This window comes from Marmota monax, unplaced genomic scaffold, assembly GCF_021218885.2.
Source record: "Marmota monax isolate L192 unplaced genomic scaffold, Marmota_monax_Labrador192_F-V1.1 WCK01_AAM20220418_F8-fsc00412, whole genome shotgun sequence".
Classification (NCBI taxonomy): Eukaryota; Metazoa; Chordata; class Mammalia; order Rodentia; family Sciuridae; genus Marmota; species Marmota monax.
Window position 1 is genome coordinate 22,145 of NW_026693360.1, and position 18,739 is coordinate 40,883.

Genomic DNA, 18,739 nt, shown 5'->3' on the forward strand with positions numbered 1-18,739 from the left:
TTAAATTTAGAAACAGGGTCTCACTTAATTGCTCAGCATCTCACTTTTGCTGAGTCTGGCTTTGAACTTGCAATCCTCCTGCCTCAGCCTCCTAAGCCACTAGGATTACAGGTGTGCATCACTGTACCTGCCTAATCTCTGTCTTTTAACTGGGAAATTGATACCATTCATATTCAGTATTATTATGGATGGTGTTTGAGAATTACAGGCTAGCTGCTCTAATTTCACTGTTCAAGCATGAAAATGAGTGACATTAGCACTGTGTGGGCAAGGAACCTGGGAGATTTACTCCAGAAATCCCCAGCAACAAATTTTGTATTTAAAAAGTTCAATTTTATCAGCTTGTGAATGGGCCACTTTCTTCTTTGCATAAGTTTATGCACTGCTGGTCTCAGTCTTTGTTTGCTTATCTGTTGTTCACTTGATTTGTAAATATTTTGATACCAGGTTTTGAGACAATTGCTGTGTAAAATAGGAAGAAACAATTGTAATGGTGCTCTATGTGAAAAGAACTTGCTGAGTGCCTTCACCAAAGCTGCAGAGCCTGCAGTTGAATTATTCTCACTGGTGAATAACAATAATTTTGCCCTGCAAAGATGTTATGGTAGTTGTCTATGATTATAGTTAAGTGATTCTGCAAACATATCATTGAATTCTAGAATGAATTATGACTCTACTTGGGTTTAATGAAATTTCTGATATTGCTGAAATTTGCATATGTACATGTTTTTCTTTTTCAAAGCAAGATCTGCAGGTGAGAGGAAATGATTGTCTGGATTTATTATGGTTTATAAATTAATTAGTGGTATATTTAATTCTGTACATAAATTTATAGCAAGTACATACTTGTCAGATCAAAATACAAAAACAGACTTTCAAGTCTTGATGATTCCTTGTAGACACTGGGTCTTTTGAGGCCATTACTCTTGCCTACTACTGCTTAATCACATTAGTAGCTCTGTTCCCCTCTCACCCTCCTCACTGTTGAGGTTATAGTATTTCACTCCTTCCTGATAAGGTCTGGTCTGTGGCACTAACACTTATCCAATTCCTTCATCTTACAGAAGGAGAAACTGAGGATTAGAAGGCATTTTTGAATAGTGTTTGTTAACTATTATGACTTGGTATGGAATTTTTAAGTACCTTATTTTAAATCATTCATTTTAGAGGAAGTCAGATCCTTATGACAAAGGAGATAAGACAGATAACATTCAAATGAGGAACTACTTAATAGTTTCTGAATTTTGCTAGGTAGCAGTCTACACCATGCATTAGACCTTTTATTACCTCTGGGACATAACCAGATCTGAATACCTTAAAGTCTTATAACCTAAGCAATCCAGAACATTAATTTATTAAAGACCTGAAAAATTCTTAGGGGGAAAAAAGATTTTCTTCCATGTTAGTTCCAAGTAAAGCTTTTGTATTTAGTTCTGTGAGCCATAGACCAGTCAGTGTTTGTGTATGCTGTAAAGAAGGGTTGAGGTTAATTTTTCTCCTGTGAATTTCGGATTCCTTTAGTACCATTAGTTGAAAAATTGTTCTTTTCTCATTGACTTAACCTTCACAACTTTGTCACAATAAACTGAGCATATGTAATATTTCTGGACTGTCTTCTGTTTCTTGACCAATATATCATCTTTGCTCTAGTACTAAACTTTTGATTGCTATAGTATTAAACCAAGTTAATCTTTAGCTTGGGGTCCTCCTAGAGGTGCTGGCACAGGAGCTTCATCACTGGTTGCTATGGATTTCTCACCACCCGGTTCTTGTACATCAACCCAGGGGCCTGAGACTGCTTGCTCAGAGGGTGCTGGGGTGCTGTATTGCGTCTGCTGGCTCCTTCTGTTGGGTGCAGGAGCACAGGATGCTGGGCTCAGGGCCATCTCTCTGACTGCTATAGAATGCTATGCACTTGTTTTCCTCTATAGTGTTTTCTTTAAAGGACCATAGAGCCTGGTGGCTGTTTGCTAAGCTTGGAACTTGTGATTGTGACCTCTCTGTAGGTGGCCTGTGGTGCAGAAGCATCACCTCCTGCCCTGCAGCCAAGGAAGGTTATTAAGGTACTATTACTGTGACTCTCTTGGTCAGCTGTTCTTTCACTACTTCCTTAATGGACTGTGGAGGGATTGGACGTTTCTGCTTACGTCTCCTCTGCCATCTTCAGGCTCCACTTGCTGGCTTCCTTTCTTTCTTTTTTTATTATTATTTTTGTACTGGGGATTGAACCCTGGGGTGCTTAACCACTGAGCCTTTCATTTTATTTTTTATTTAGAGACAAGGTCTCAATAAGTCATACTTATTGCTCCATGTGGACTGATTTTTACCATTCTATTACATATCATTTACTGTGGCTTTCTGTTCTTTGTGTTAACTATTTTTGTTTGTATGGCTCTAAAATAAAATTTTCCCTTATTTTTCTGTGCTTTACAGGTTTTTTTTTTTCTTTTTTACTCTTTAAATGGTTTGGCTTTGTTTTAACAAATATACTTGACAGTAGTACTGTTAGTTTATTTTATCCTCCTAAAAAATGCAAGGAATTTAAATGCCTTTTTTAACTCGTGACCTGATTTCTTCTTTAATTGTTGTTTTCCAGTATTTTAGTTTTATTTTATTGATTTTTTTCTATTTAATATCAAAGTTATTTCAGTAGGTCATTGACTTCTTATATTAAACCACAATTTTATGTGTTTATTTGCTTTTCTTTCCTTCTTGCATTCAGGTCCTTTGTTTTCTAGTCATTATCTTTTAGAATTTATCATGCTTCCTATTTCTGCAAAAAAATTGCTCTCCTCAGTTCAAGAAGAATTTCAGCCAGAGTCCTTTTTAAATTGCCTTTTCACCATTTGCCTTTCTGGAATTTCTAATCTTTTATTTTGAATTGTCTATTGATTTCTCCATCTCTCTTATACTTTTCTATGGTTTTTTTCCTAGTTATGTTTTGCATTCTGAAAAAAATTTCACATACTTCTTGCATTTTATTATTTTAGCTCATTTGGACCTACTTTTGTTTAGTCTGTCCATTGAATTTTTTGAAGAATTTTCTTCAGGTAAATTTATTATTTTAGAATTTTTATTTTTTATTCATTATTAAGATCATTTTGATGCATTATAATTGTATATATAGTGCCATTTGTTGTTACATATTCATTATTCATGTATATAACATAATTTGTTCAGTTTTATTTCCTAGTACTTCCCTTTTCTTTTCACTTTGCCCTGTGATGAAAGTAAAAGGGAGATCATTAGAGCTGGAATTACAAGTGTGTACCACTGTACCCAGTTAGTCCATTGAATTTTTAATTTCATTCCATTCACTATTTGTAGTTCAGGCAGGTTTTTTTTTTTTGTTGTTGTTGTTCATATGTACTTTTTTCTCTTTTATGGTATAATTTTACTTTTTCATGTTTTTATTCCATTTTTATGTCTATATTTAAAACATGCTTTACATCATTTTTATAAAACTTATATTTCATTATCTTGTTTTAATCTGGCTGTTTGTTGTCTCTGATTATTTCTTCATTTTATAATGTTCTTCATAATTCATTTGGATGAAGTCATGAGTATTAGACTTTTATTGCTAGATAGCTGGTTTGGTCTAGGCATGTGTATATTTCTGTACAGTTTCATCAAGTGTCCATGTTCCTATTTCCCCTAGTGCTCCAGGGTTGTTCTCAAGCAAAGGCAATTTTTATGTAAATTTTTTGGCCTACAATTTCTGTTAGAAAAACTTCAAATCTACTTGAAAGCAGACAATTATGTAGGAATTTACAGAGGTGTTTTTGGTTCCCTTATCCCTCTATTTTTCACCTTTCCCCCACCTCCTCCTTCACCATCCTACACCCCAGCTGACACCGAGAAGCTTTCCTCTCCCCCCCCGCCCAATTTTGTAACTGAAAAAATTTCCATGTCCACTGTTTTACTTAGAGTCTTACTCTCTTTTTACAGGCTTAAGGCTTTTCTCCGTTTTTCTTTAGGCTGATAAAATTGTAACACCTTGGAATACTGAGATTGACATCAAATGAATTAGGGACACAGCTACTAATTAGGATTGTAGTTTTCTTCTCATTTATAGCTCTTAAGTCTTTTTCTTCCTCTTTATCTTGCTTTCTACTTCTTTTTCCCTACCTCCCTCCCTTTCTTTTTCCCTTCCTGCCTTCTTATCTTCTATCTTTCCTCTTTCTATTTCTTTGTAGAAATATGTCTACACAAGATTGTTCTGTTGTGTTCAAATAGGTCATTTTTAGCACAAAGATTTCTCAAAATACATGGTATACCACCTAGTTAGAAATGGAAGTACCTTCCTGTATTTTAAAATATTTTTCTCCATGTTCACTCCTTATCTATTTTGATGAGCAATATATTACTAAAAAATGTTAATACATCAGCTTAGATATCTAATCATTACAAAATATAAATAATAAATTTTCTTTAATTTTTATTCTTAAGTGCCTTTTTTTAAAATGCAAGTTTCAGTTCATGTGCAACAACCACCACTTCAGTGGCATCCATTGGTAAAGATTGGATTCTGTTTTTCGCTTCAGGATTTTGTAGTCCCCACATTACAATGTGGAAGTTTTCTTTCCTCAAATCCTGTAGTACTTATTATACTTGATAGGAGTAGATTTTAACTTTCATAAAATTAAAGTTGTTTTATAACCCTTTATTTTCTTCATCAAATCTTTGGTTCGGCTTTTAAACTTACCTCTGTCTCATAGATCTCTGCCTGATCCACTCATAATTGAGCACATTATCCCTGTTCTGATGTTTCTAACATGAAAGAGACAATTTTGAGTTTTTATAATTGTTTTCTGCAGTTCTCCATTGAGACATTTTATATCTGGACATATTACCTCTCATTCATTTCCTGAGAATCAAGGTCATTTATTTTATTTTATGAAAATTTACATGTCTTTTTTATTCTTACAAGACACCTTTAAGCTTCCTCTTCTTTTTACTTTTTAGTATTAATTCTAATCACACTTGGAGATATATAATCATTTTTTCCCAGGAATTCCCAAATACAGGAATTACGCAAAGGTGTTTAAAGGACTCCTATATAGGTTTAATATTTGTAAATCTTGTGTATATTAATTCTCACTCAGTGGAATTATAACTCAAGTTAGACTCTGATCTTGTATAATGTATAATTTGTTCCCTACCCAGAACTAGGTAGTTGTCTTCTAAGTTGATTTGACAAAACTAGAGTAAATACTGAAACCTTTCTAGTTAATTTTATTTACTGTCTATACTTGGCATGGCCAGTGGAAGATTATGGTATTTAATATTAGTTGTTCAACTTCTCCATACAAAAGCACATGTTTTAACTACTGCTCACTTTTGAAATAGCAGCAGTTGCTTTTTCAGTCCTGTGATCATTGACCAGTTGTTGTAGAACATATTCTTTTTATATATGTTTCTATAAAGTTTCTTGGGGGTAGCAAGAGGAATAGAGTGGACTAGTAAATCTCTTGTTTATTTAGTCATATTCATTATCACTTAAACAAGATTACTAGTTTATTGAGATTGTTTTTATAATTATGTTCTTAAATCATCCAGATTGGTTTAGTAAGTTTACTTTTACATTTGGAATCCTTATCCAACTCATAGACTTCTTCAGCTGTACTGCTTGCTAACCCTATGTCCTAATAATTTCAGGTCCTAATTATTAACCCTACTCAATATAAAAATGTTAAGTTAGTTATTTACAAAATTTATGACCTTCTTTTCATTTATATTGGGAGATCTATCCTCCTCTTCCTTTTAGAGGGAAAATAAGGAACAATACTCTTATATTTTTATCTACCAGATTTTCTCAATTCTAAGATCATTGCTTTATTTTGCTTTTGGTACTGGGACTTGAATATAGGATTGCTTTATCACTGAACTACATCCCTAGTCCTTCTTATTTTAAAAATTTTTGGTAGGTCCTTTTTAAGTTTCTGAGGGTCTTGCTAAGTTGCAGAGGCTGGCCTTGAACTTGTGATCTTTCTGCCTCAGCCTCCTGAGTTGCTGTTATACTGGAATTTCAGACTTGCACTACCACACCTAGCAGTTCATTGATGTTTCTTTTTTCTTTAATTTTTTTCTTTTTCTTTTTTGTGTAGGATTTTAGGAAGCTGAATGATTTATGAATGTGTCTCTATGAAACTTACAAATTGTATTTTCACATTTAAATATAATTAGTTAAATAAGCATTCACATCTATTCTTAAGTATGTATTTAAATAAAATTTGTGTTTGATCAAGTAAAAATCAATGGATTTCCCCCATATTATCAGAATAACAAAAATAACATTTAAACAGTGAAAAGCTATGAAGTAATAGAAAAGACTTGTATATTTACAATCAGTTTAGTATGTTGAAAATCTATTTGTTATTATAGAAGTTTTCATGGAAGTATGTACTTTACAAAATATTTAAAGAACTCAGAAAAGTTGAAGTGTACCACTAGTGGTTATAGATGAACCTGTTCTCTGTGCTTCTGACTGGACTGTGGGTGAAAGTTAGTGTGGCAGAATGGAGGAGAACTAACTATAGAGGGTTTGAATCATAACCATGCTTCATGTTTTTTTGTACAGATCTTATCACTCATAGAAAAGTATAATCTTGTTTTTGATTTATGAGTTAAGCTAGAATATATTACAAACATAAAGGTAATTATAGAACAGAATGATCTCCTAAGTATTTTATAAACTTATTTTTTAGATGCAGACCTAAAGATTGTAATAAGTGTTGTATTTTCTCTTGTTTTTAAACCTAATTTTCTTTTTGAAAAGAGTGAAGGGGGTGCCAGAGAATATGCTTCTTAATGATTCTTAAAATATATTCCTTTATGTTTAATTTCATAGAAAACATTCAATTTCAAGCCACTATCTTGATTTTTCTCTGATGTTTTCTATGTGCTACTAAAAATTCAAAGAGAACAAAATGTTTGATTATATATTCAAATGGTCTCTTTGTGTTATTTAAGAAAGTACCTTTGGAAATATTGGAGGCATATAGGTGACATCTTTTTAGTTTTACATGTGTTATTATTGTATTCATATCCTATGAGTGCAAGATAAAATAAACACCCGAGGCTGTTTTATCCTGCCTTCTGTCTTCTCTGTTCTAAAATTACATTTATTTTTGACTAATATTTTTTCATATTTTATTTTTATTTTAGGCTAAAAATCTCATAGAGAGATTTTTCAGTCAACAAGTAGAAGTTCTAGGCAGACGTTCAGATCCATTGCCTGAAATATACTACATTGAAGGTACTCTCCAAATGGTTTGGATCAATCGCTGCTTTCCAGGGTATGGAATGAATACCCTGAAGCATCCAAAATGTCCTGAATGCTGTGGTATGTAATGAACTATGATTTCATGTTGTATATTGATAAAAATTCACTTATTTCATTATGCCTAAGTGAATGTCTATCAGTTTTTTTTTTTTATTGTCAGCTGTATATTTTTTTAAATTATTCAAGGTAGTATGTTTGAGGAGGCTGTGTGAATCTAAGATGTAAAGGGAAAAAGCGGCTTCATTTTGACCTTGGTATTACTATGACAGCAAAGGTTCAATGGCTTTAGGCAGTTATCTGGGAAGAAACAAAGATAATAGTTATAAGTTACTTTAGAGTTATTTACCCTAGATATAACCAAATGATATATCTTAGAAACTGCTATCAGTGAGTTTAATTTTGTGTAGTCTAGAGTAGGTAGGGAATTTTGTGGGTTTTTTTTCCTTTTAGAAATAAGTATTTGAATTATTTTATTATAATTTTTTCTGACTTTTGATACTAGCACTAAAGGTTCTTAGTCACTCTCTGACATTCATCTGTCTTCATCTTTATTATAGAGGAATTCTACAAAAGTGGTTGCCTTTGTATTAAAAGAATTTGCATTTTTGTTATCAAGAATTGAATGGGTCAGTTAATTTCTAGTCTTAAAATCTTCCTATTATTAATATTGCTAAGTCAGTACCTTTTTTTTTCATCTTTTTAAATTTGTTCTCCTGTTTATCCAAGTTAGATTAAAAATCTTTTCATATAATGGAGCACCAAGTGTTCTTTTTACTTTTGTTTGGTTAGATTTTGCTTTATTACTTTTTTCTTCTATTGTTTTTGTTTAACTATATGGAATTTGACAAAATGTATTAAAATTGTTTTAGAAAATACAATACAAATTTAATAAATAAATTACTTCCAGATGGAAACTTTGTAACTATTTTGACAACAGTGGTATTGTGTATCAGTGTAGCACAGATAAGGATAAAGAAAAGGCTAGAAATAACAAGGAATGAAAGTGGAACATAGTAGTTTAGCTCTCTATTTATATGCATTTCTATTTGTTTTCAGTAAAGACTTTAATGCTAAATTAAAATTATTAAAATATTTATATCTCATGAGGAATTTTGATTTTTTTAAATTTTATTTTATTTCTACATTATTTTGTTGGTACATTACAGCTTTACATAATGGTGTGACTTGTTGTTATGTATTGATACATACACACAGTATAATAATATAGTTTGGCCAGTATCACTCCTGAGCACTTCCTCACTTCCTCTTCTCCTCCCTTACCCCCTTTCCTCTATTATACTATCATAAAATTTAAAAATCTATACAATATTAAGAAATTATTAAAACATATGGAAAAAAAGATAATCCCAGAGAATGGTAAAAAAAATCATAATGGATTTGACTCCCCCAAAATTAGTACCCATAACATATTAAGAATATTTTTAAAAACACAAAACCAAAATAAAGGGCAAACAATTTGAATAAGTACTTTACAAAAGACTAATTCCAAATGACGAAAGAATATCTGAAAATAAGAATTTATGTTTAACTTTATTTTAAGCAGGTACAATGGAAGAGGGCAAATAAGGGTGAAAAATGGATCATGCTAGGAGTTCAAATGGGGAAAAACCACTCTGGAGAGTAACTAGGTTGAGGTTAGTGCTTCATTAATTAGATTGTCAAGAAAGACTTCTCTCAAAAATTAAAGGAGCAGGAGATTATGCTGTATTTCCATTTTGTGTCCTATATGTGCGTGTGGTGTGTGTTTGTGTGTGTGTGTGTATCTGTGTGTATGTGTTTATACATTTTCATTTAAACTTACCTCAATTAAAATACTATATTTATAGAGGTCTTATAGATATTTTACTTAGCTTTATATTTAGGTACCTGATATTCTCAAACTTTCTATTTTTAAATCATTTTTAAATTAAGAAAAATTGCAAAAGTTGTAAAGAGAATTCCTATATACCCTTCATTACACGTGTCTTGATTTTAACACCTTAATAACATTATTATTATTATTATTATTATTATTATTATTAAATTAGGGTATTAACATTAATATAGTACAACTGATTAGACTATAGAAATTATTCATATTTTGCCAGTATTCCTAATAATGTCCTTTGAGGACCAAGATTCAATATAAGATATGATATTTACATTGCTTGCATCTCTATAATCAATTGGAGTTTCTGCTTTTCATGACCTTGACACAAGGAGACTTATTTTGTAAGATGTATCCCAATTTGAATCTAGTTTTCTCATGATTAGGTTCAAATTTATGCATTTTGGGCAATAATACTTCACAAATGATGATATGTCCCTTTCCAAATGTCATTTCAAGAGATATGTGTTATTTAAACATCTTATTACTTATGATGTTCACTTTGATGAGTTAAGGTCATATCTTCCAATTTTTTTTCATTTTTATCCCTTTTTTAAAATTAATTTATCATTGGGAAAGTCTTTGAGATATAAAAACATATGCATATTCATCACACTTTGTCCACTAATTTTAGCATCCAGTGACATTTCCTTCTTATGATAATTGTTTATGTTTTATTTGCCCTAATGGTGATTATTCGTCCATTTTCCATCACTGTCACAAAATACCTGAGATAATCAACTGATAAAGAGGAAAGGTTTATTCTGGCTCACAGTTTTGGAGGTGTCACTCCATAGTTGGTTGGCTTTAGTGATGTGTAGTACATTGTGTCAAGAGCTCAGGGCAGAAGAGGCCTATTCACTTCATAGATATTACAAAGCCTGAGAGACAGGAAGGGGCCAGTATCCCAATGTATCCCGAAAGGGCATACTTCAAATGACCTAAATATATCCCACTAGCCCTACTTCTCAAAAGTTCCACCATCTCCCAGCAGCACCACAGACTGGGGACCAGTCTTTGAGCACATGAACCTTTGAGAAGTACTGCTGATCCAAGTATAGCAACCATTTTTTATGTTCATCATTACATGTTTATTGAATGTAATTCTCTAAGGGACAGCTATCTTCTCTCTAGTTTATTTTTATTTATCAATATAAGCTTATGAATGTATTCTTTTGTTGTAATCCATTGCTATAATTATTTATTATATTATTCAAATTATCCAAGTTTTGCCACTGCACATTCCCTGAAGTGAGATTGTATATTTACTCAGTGTGCTTTTATTTCTTGATCACTTTCTTATTTTATGGCACTGTATGATGTTCCAGGTCTGTATTCTAATTATCCTGCCCAAACCCTTTCCTCAGATGTATCTCAAGGAGTGCTGCTCCTTTTTTACTCTTGGGAAGGAAAACATTTAATATACATTTTTTAGTATGTTTTTTAAATTAGAGCTTTGCAGTTATACATAGAGGTTGAGGTCATACCAACGAAATACACCATTTTAATCAAGTGTAAAATTCAGAGGTATAAAGTACATTCATAAAATTATGCACCCATCATCACCATCAATTTAAGAATGTTCTCACATCCCAGAAACAAACTCTGATTGAGTTAAGTAGTAACTAGATTCACTGTTTTCTCACCTACTGCTAATAGTTATTCTATTTTCTGTCCTTTTCAATTTTTTACTCTAGGTAACTGATAAATGGAATCTTGTAGTCCTATGAATCTGGCTTGTTTCAGTTAAAATACTTTCAGGATTCATCCATGTGGTAGAATGCATTTGAAATGAATTCCTTTTAAGATTCAACATGTATATGCCACAGTTTGTTTATCCATTCATCTGTTGATGATGGATATTTGAGTCATATCCATCTTTTGGCTCTTGTGAATAATGCTGTGATGAAATATGGTATACAGTTTTCTGTCCCAGTACCTACTTGTACACATCTTTGCCTTGATATCTAAAAGTGAAGTTACTGGATCCAATGGTAGTTTTAGGAGAAGCCAAATTCTTCACAGTGGCTGCACTTTTTTATATTATCATGAGTAATGCACAACAGTTCCATTTTTTTCCATCTCCTTACAAACACTTTGTTATTGTTTGTATTTAAAATTATCCTAATGAATGGGATGTGTTATCCATTGTGATATTTATTTATATTTCCATAATGATTGATAAATACTGAGCAGTCTTATATGTTCTTATTTTACATTTCTATATATCTTTTGGAGAAATTTCTATTGAAATCTTTTTTTCTGGTTTTAAATTAAGTGTCTTTACTTTTATTTTGAGTTACATGAGTTTGACATAATGCCCTATCAAATATATCTTTTGCAAATATTTTCTCTCATACTTTGTTTTTTTCAACTCTCTTGATTATACCTTAAACACTGAAATTCACTGAGTTGTAAATATTGTTGAAGTCCAATGTATTTTTTCTTTTATTTCCTATTCTTTTGGTGTCAGACCCAAGAAGTTAATGTCAAATCTAATGTCATGAAACTTTGTTCTTATGCCAAAAGTTTTAAAGCTTGAGCCTTAAAACTCTAGGTATGTTATTCATTTTGAGTTAATTTGTATGTCTGATATAGGTAAGGGTACAACATAACTAATTTGCATATGTATATCCAATTTATTGCAGCACCATTTGTTGAAAAGGTTACATTTTACCCATAGCCTCTTTGTTAAAAATCAGTTGAAATTATGTGAATGGTTTGATTTGAGCTCTCTATTCTGTTACAGTGGTTTATATGTCCCCATCTTTACACTGTCTCAATCAATGTAGCATTGTAGTAAATTTTGAAACCAAGATGTGGGAGTCCTCTAACTTGTTCTTTGTTAAGATTATTCTGGCTACTTAGAGTCTCATGAGATTCGAAATGAATTTTTAATTGATTTTTTTAAATGCACGACAGCAAATGCATTACAATTCTTATTACACATATACAGCACAATTTTTCATATCTTTGTATATAGAGAATGTTCATGCCAATTCCTGTCTTTTACATGTACTTATTTTTGCATTATAATTCTTATTGCACAAATATATCACAATTGTTCATATTTCTGTTTGTATATAAACTAAGTTCACACCCAATTCGTGTATTCATACATGTTCTTTGGATAATGATGTCCATCACCTTTCACCATCCTTGCTATTTCCCTGCCCCCTCCCTTTCCCTTCCACCCCTCTTCCCTATCTAGAATTCATCTATTCCTCCATTCCTCTCCCTCCCTACCCCACTATGAGTAAGTCATCTTATATCAGAGAAGACATTCAGCATTTGTTTTTTGGTGATTGGCTAACTTCACTTAGCGTTATCTTCTCCAATGCCATCCATTTACCTGCAAATGCCATGATTTTATTCTCTTTTATTGTGGAGTAAAATTGTATATATGTCACATTTTTTATCCATTCATCCACTGAAGGGCATCTAGGATGGCTCCACAGTTTAGCTATTATGAATTGTGCTGCTATAAACATTGATGTGGCTGTGTCCCTGTAGTATGCTGTTTTTAAGTCCTTTGGGTATAGTCCGAGGAGAGGATTAGCTGGGTCAAATGATGGTTCCATTCCCAGTTTTCCAAGGAATCTTCATACTGCTTTCCATATTGGTTGCACCAACTTGCAGTCCCACCAGCAATGCATGAGTGTACCTTTTCCCCACATCCTCGCCAACACTTACTGTTGTTTTGTCTTCATAATAGCTGCCATTCTGACTGGAGTGAGATGATATCTTAGAGTAGTTTTGATTTGCATTTCTCTAATTGCTAGAGATGATGAACATTTTTTCATATATTTGTTGATTGATTGTATATCCTCTTCTGAGAAGTGTCTGTTCAGGTCCTTGGCCCATTTATTGATTGAGTTATTTGTTTTTTTGGTGTTTAGATTTTTGAGTTTTTATATAACCTAGAGATTAGTGCTGTATTTGATTTGTGAGGGATAAAAATTTGCTCCCAAAATGTAGGCTCTCTATTCATTTCATAGATTTTTTTTGGCTGAGAAGAAAATTTTTAGTTTGAGTCCATCCCATTTATTAATTCTTGGTTTTAATTCTTGTGCTGTAGGAGTGTTATTAAGGAACTTGGGACCTAATCCCACGTGATGACGATTAGGGCTTACTTTTTCTTCTATGCATAGTCTCTGGTTTAATTCCTAGGTCCTTGGTTCATATTGAGTTAAATTTTGTGCATAGTGAGAGATAGGATTTAATTTCATTTTGTTGCATATAAATTTCCAGTTTTCCCAGCACCATTTCTTGAAGATGCTATCTTTTCTCCAGTGTATGTTTTCGGCACCTTTGTCTATATATAAGATAATTGTAATTTTGTGGGTTAGTCTATGTGTCCTCTATTCTGTACTATTGGTCTACCAGTCTGTTTTGATGTCAATACCATGCTGTTTTTGTTACTATTACTAAGTAGTATAGTTTAAGGTCTGGTATAGCGATGCCACCTACTTCACTCTTCCTGCTAAGGATTGCTTTAACTATTTTGGGTCTCTTATTTTTCAGATGAATTTCTTGATTGCTTTTACTATTTCTATGGGGAATGCCATTGGGATTTTGATCAGAATTGCATTAAGTCTGTATAGTGATTTTGGCAGTGTGGTTATTTTGATAATATTTATTCTGCCTATCCAAGAGCAAGGTAGATCTTTCCATCTTCTAAGGTCATCTTTGATTTCTCTCTTTAGGGTTCTATAGTTTTCATTGTATAGATCTTTTACCTCTTTAATTAAGTTGATTCCCAAGTGTCTTTTTTTGAGGTTATTGTGAATGGGGTAGTTTCCCTCATTTCCTTTTCAGAGGATTTGTCATTGATATACAGAAATGCCTTTGATTTATGGGTGTTGGTTTTATATCTTGCTGAATTCATTTACTAGTTCTGGAAGTTTTATGGTAGAGTTTTTTGGGTCTTCTAGGTATAGAATCATATAGTCAGCAAATAGTGCTAACTTAAGTTCTTCTTTTCCTGTACATAGCCCTTTTATTTCTTCTGGCTGTCTAATTGCTGTGGCCAAAGTTACAAGAACTATGTTGAATAGAAGTGATGAAAGAGGGCATCCCTGTCTTGTTCCAGTTTTTAGAGAGAATGCCTTCAGTTTTTCTCCATTTAGAATGATGTTGGCCTGAAGCTTATTGTAGATAGCCTTTACGATTTTGAGATATGTTCCTGTTATCCCTAGTTTTTCTAGTGTTTTGAACATAAAGGGGTGCTGTATTTTGTCAAATGCTTTTTCTGCATCTCTTGAGATGATCTTATGATTCTTTAAGTCTATTGATGTGATAAATTACACTTTTTGATTTCCATATGTTGAACCAACCTTGCATCCCTGGGATAAATCCCACTTGATCATGGTGCAAAATCTTTTTGATATGTTTTTGTATTCAATTTGCCAGAATTTATTGAGAATTTTTGCATCTATGTTCATTGGAGATATTGATCTGAAGTTTTCTTTCTTTGATGTGTCTGCCTGGTTTTGATTTTTTATTGTGGGTTGTTCAAAACATTACAAATTTCTTGACATATCATATTCCACACTTTGATTCTAGTGGGTTATGAACTCCCACCTTCACCCCATACACAGATTGCGGATTCACATCAGTTACACATCCATTGATTTACAAATTGCCATACTAGTGTCTGTTGTGCTCCGCTGCCTTTCCCATCATCCACCCTCCCCCCTCCCCACCTCTCCCCTCCCCTCCCCTCCTCTCTCTCTACCCCCTCCACTGTATAACCCTGAGGGTCTCCTTCCATTACCGTGCAATTTCCCTTCTCTCTCCCTTTCCCTCCCACCTCTCATCCCTGTTAAATGTTAATCTTCTTCTCCTGTTCTTCGTCCCTACTCTGTTCTTAGTTACTTTCCTTATATCAAAGAAGACATTTGGCATTTGTTTTTTAGGGATTGGCTAGCTTCACTTAGCATAATCTGCTCTAATGCCATCCATTTCCCTGTAAATTCTATGATTTTGTCATTTTTTAATGCAGAGTAATACTCCATTGTGTATAAATGCCACATTTTTTTTATCCATTCATCTATTGAAGGGCATCTAGGTTGGTTCCACAGTCTTGCTATTGTGAACTGTGCTGCTATGAACATCGATGTAGCAGTGTCCCTGTAGCATGCTCTTTTTAGGTCTTTAGGGAATAGACCAAGAAGGGGAATAGCTGGGTCAAATGGTGGCTCCATTCCCAGCTTTCCAAGAAATCTCCATACTGCTTTCCAAATTGGCTGCACCAATCTGCAGTCCCACCAGCAATGTACAAGTGTACCCTTTTCCCCACATCCTCGCCAGCACTTGTTGTTGTTTGACTTCCTAATGGCTGCCAATCTTACTGGAGTGAGATGGTATCTTAGGGTGGTTTTGATTTGCATTTCTCTGACAGCTAGAGATGTTGAGCATTTTTTCATGTACTTGTTGATTGACTGTATGTCCTCCTCTGAGAAGTGTCTGTTCAGGTCCTTGGCCCATTTGTTGATTGGGTTGTTTGTTCTCTTATTGTCTAATTTTTTGAGTTCTTTGTATACTCTGGATATTAGGGCTCTATCTGAAGTATGAGGAGTAAAGATTTGTTCCCAGGATGTAGGCTCCCTATTTACCTCTCTTATTGTTTCTTTTGCTGAGAAAAAACTTTTTAGTTTGAGTAAGTCCCATTTGTTGATTCTAGTTATTAACTTTTGTGCTATGGGTGTCCTATTGAGGAATTTGGAGCCCGACCCCACCGAATGTAGATCGTAGCCAACTTTTTCTTCTATCAGACGGCGCGTCTCTGATTTGATATCAAGCTCCTTGATCCATTTTGAATTCACTTTTGTGCATGGCGAGAGAAAGGGATTCAGTTTCATTTTGTTGCATAAGGATTTCCAGTTTTCCCAGCACCATTTGTTGAAGATGCTATCCTTCCTCCATTGCATGCTTTTAGCCCCTTTATCAAATATAAGATAGTTGTAGTTTTGTGGATTGGTTTCTGTGTCCTCTATTCTGTACCATTGGTCCACACGCCTGTTTTGGTACCAGTACCATGCTGTTTTTGTTACTATTGCTCTGTAGTATAGTTTGAAGTCTGGTATCGCTATACCGCCTGATTCACACTTCTTGCTTAGCATTGTTTTTGCTATTCTGGGTCTTTTATTTTTCCATATGAATTTCATGATTGCTTTCTCTATTTCTACAAGAAATGCCATTGGGATTTTGATTGGCATTGCATTAAACCTATAGAGAACTTTTGGTAATATCGCCATTTTGATGATGTTAGTTCTGCCTATCCATGAACAGGGTATATTTTTCCATCTTCTAAGATCTTCTTCTATTTCTCTCTTTAGGGTTCTGTAGTTTTCATTGTATAGATCTTTTACCTCTTTAATTAAGTTGATTCCCAAGTGTCTTTTTTTGAGGTTATTGTGAATGGGGTAGTTTCCCTCATTTCCTTTTCAGAGGATTTGTCATTGATATACAGAAATGCCTTTGATTTATGGGTGTTGGTTTTATATCTTGCTGAATTCATTTACTAGTTCTGGAAGTTTTATGGTAGAGTTTTTTGGGTCTTCTAGGTATAGAATCATATAGTCAGCAAATAGTGCTAACTTAAGTTCTTCTTTTCCTGTACATAGCCCTTTTATTTCTTCTGGCTGTCTAATTGCTGTGGCCAAAGTTACAAGAACTATGTTGAATAGAAGTGATGAAAGAGGGCATCCCTGTCTTGTTCCAGTTTTTAGAGAGAATGCCTTCAGTTTTTCTCCATTTAGAATGATGTTGGCCTGAAGCTTATTGTAGATAGCCTTTACGATTTTGAGATATGTTCCTGTTATCCCTAGTTTTTCTAGTGTTTTGAACATAAAGGGGTGCTGTATTTTGTCAAATGCTTTTTCTGCATCTCTTGAGATGATCTTATGATTCTTTAAGTCTATTGATGTGATAAATTACACTTTTTGATTTCCATATGTTGAACCAACCTTGCATCCCTGGGATAAATCCCACTTGATCATGGTGCAAAATCTTTTTGATATGTTTTTGTATTCAATTTGCCAGAATTTATTGAGAATTTTTGCATCTATGTTCATTGGAGATATTGATCTGAAGTTTTCTTTCTTTGATGTGTCTGCCTGGTTTTGGAATCAGGGTGATATTGGCCTCATAGAATGAGTTTGGAAATACTCCCTCTTTCTCTATTTCCTGAAATAAATTGTAGAGTATTGGTATTAGTTCTTCTTTAAAGGTCTTGTAAAACTCGGCTATATATCCGTCTGGTCCTGGGCTTTTCTTGGTTGGTAAGCTTCTGATGGCATCTTCTATTTCCTCACTTGATATTGGTCTGCTTAAATTGTGTATATCTTCATGACTCAATCTGGGCAAATCCTATGACTAAAGAAATTTGTCGATGCCTTCAATGTCTTCTCTTTTATTGGAGTATAAGATTTCAAAATAATTTCTAATTTTCCTCTGTATTTCTGTAGTGTTTGTTGTGATATTACCTTTTTCATAATATATGCTGATAATTTGAGTCCTCTTTCTCCTTCTCTTTATTAGCCTGGCTAAGGGTAGGTCTACTTTGTTTATTTTTTCAAAGAACCAACTTTTGTTTTGTCAGTTTTTTTCAATTATTTCTTTTGTTTCGATTTCATTGATTTCATTTCTGATTTTAATTATTTCTTGCCTTTTACTGCTTTTGCTGCTGATTTGTTCTTCTTTTTCTAGGGCTTTGAGAGAGGTAGTGTGAGGTCATTTGTTTGTTGACATTTTTTATCTTTTAAGGAATGAACTCCATGCAATGAATTTTCCTCTTAGTACTACTTTCATAGTGTCCCAGAGATTTCGATATGTGTGTCTATGTTCTCATTTACCTCTAAGAATTTTTTACTCTCCTCCTTGATGTCTTCTGCAACCCATTGTTCATTGAGTAGCATATTGTTTAGCCTCCAGGTGATGGAGGAATTTTTATTTTTTATTTTGTCGATGATTTCCAATTTCATTCCATTATAATCTGATAAAATGCATAGTAGTATCTATACTTTTTTGTATTTGCTAAGAGTTGTTTTATGGCATAATATATGGTCTATTGTGAGAAGGATCCATGTGCTGCTAAGAAGAAAGTGTATCTGCTTGATGCAGGTTGAAATATTCTGTATATCTCAGTTAAGTCTAAGTTTATTGATTATATTATTGAGGTGTATAGATTCTTTATTCAACTTTTGTTTGGAAGATCTATCCAATGGTGAGAGAAGTGTGTTACAGTCACCCAAGAGTATTGTGTTGTGGTCAATTTGACTCTTGAACTTGAGAAGAGTTTGTTTGATAAACATAGCTGCACCATTGTTTGGGTCATATATATTTAGAATTATATGTCTTGTTGGTGTATGGTTCCCTTGAGCTGTATGTAATGTCCATTTTTATCCCTTTTGATTAATTTTGGCTTGAAGTCTACTTTATTTGATATGAGGATGGAAACCCCTGCTTGTTTCCACAGTCCATGTGAGTGGTATGATTTTTCCCAACTTTTCACCTTAATTCTGTGTATATCTTTTCTTATGAGATGAGTCTCCTGGAGGCAG

The 18,739-nt window shown here is 33.4% G+C and overlaps 1 protein-coding gene across 1 annotated transcript in view; it reads left to right on the forward strand.

Annotated features, from left to right (window-relative positions):
* The window catches only part of LOC124101147 (zona pellucida-binding protein 1), a gene marked incomplete at its 5' end in the record, with an annotated part of 74,378 nt that overhangs the window by 21,109 nt on the left and 34,530 nt on the right, over positions 1-18,739 (forward strand). The window contains one exon of the mRNA XM_058583287.1: positions 7,168-7,345. Within this exon, the coding sequence (XP_058439270.1) occupies positions 7,168-7,345 (178 nt within the window). The remainder of the gene's footprint in view (positions 1-7,167; positions 7,346-18,739) is intronic.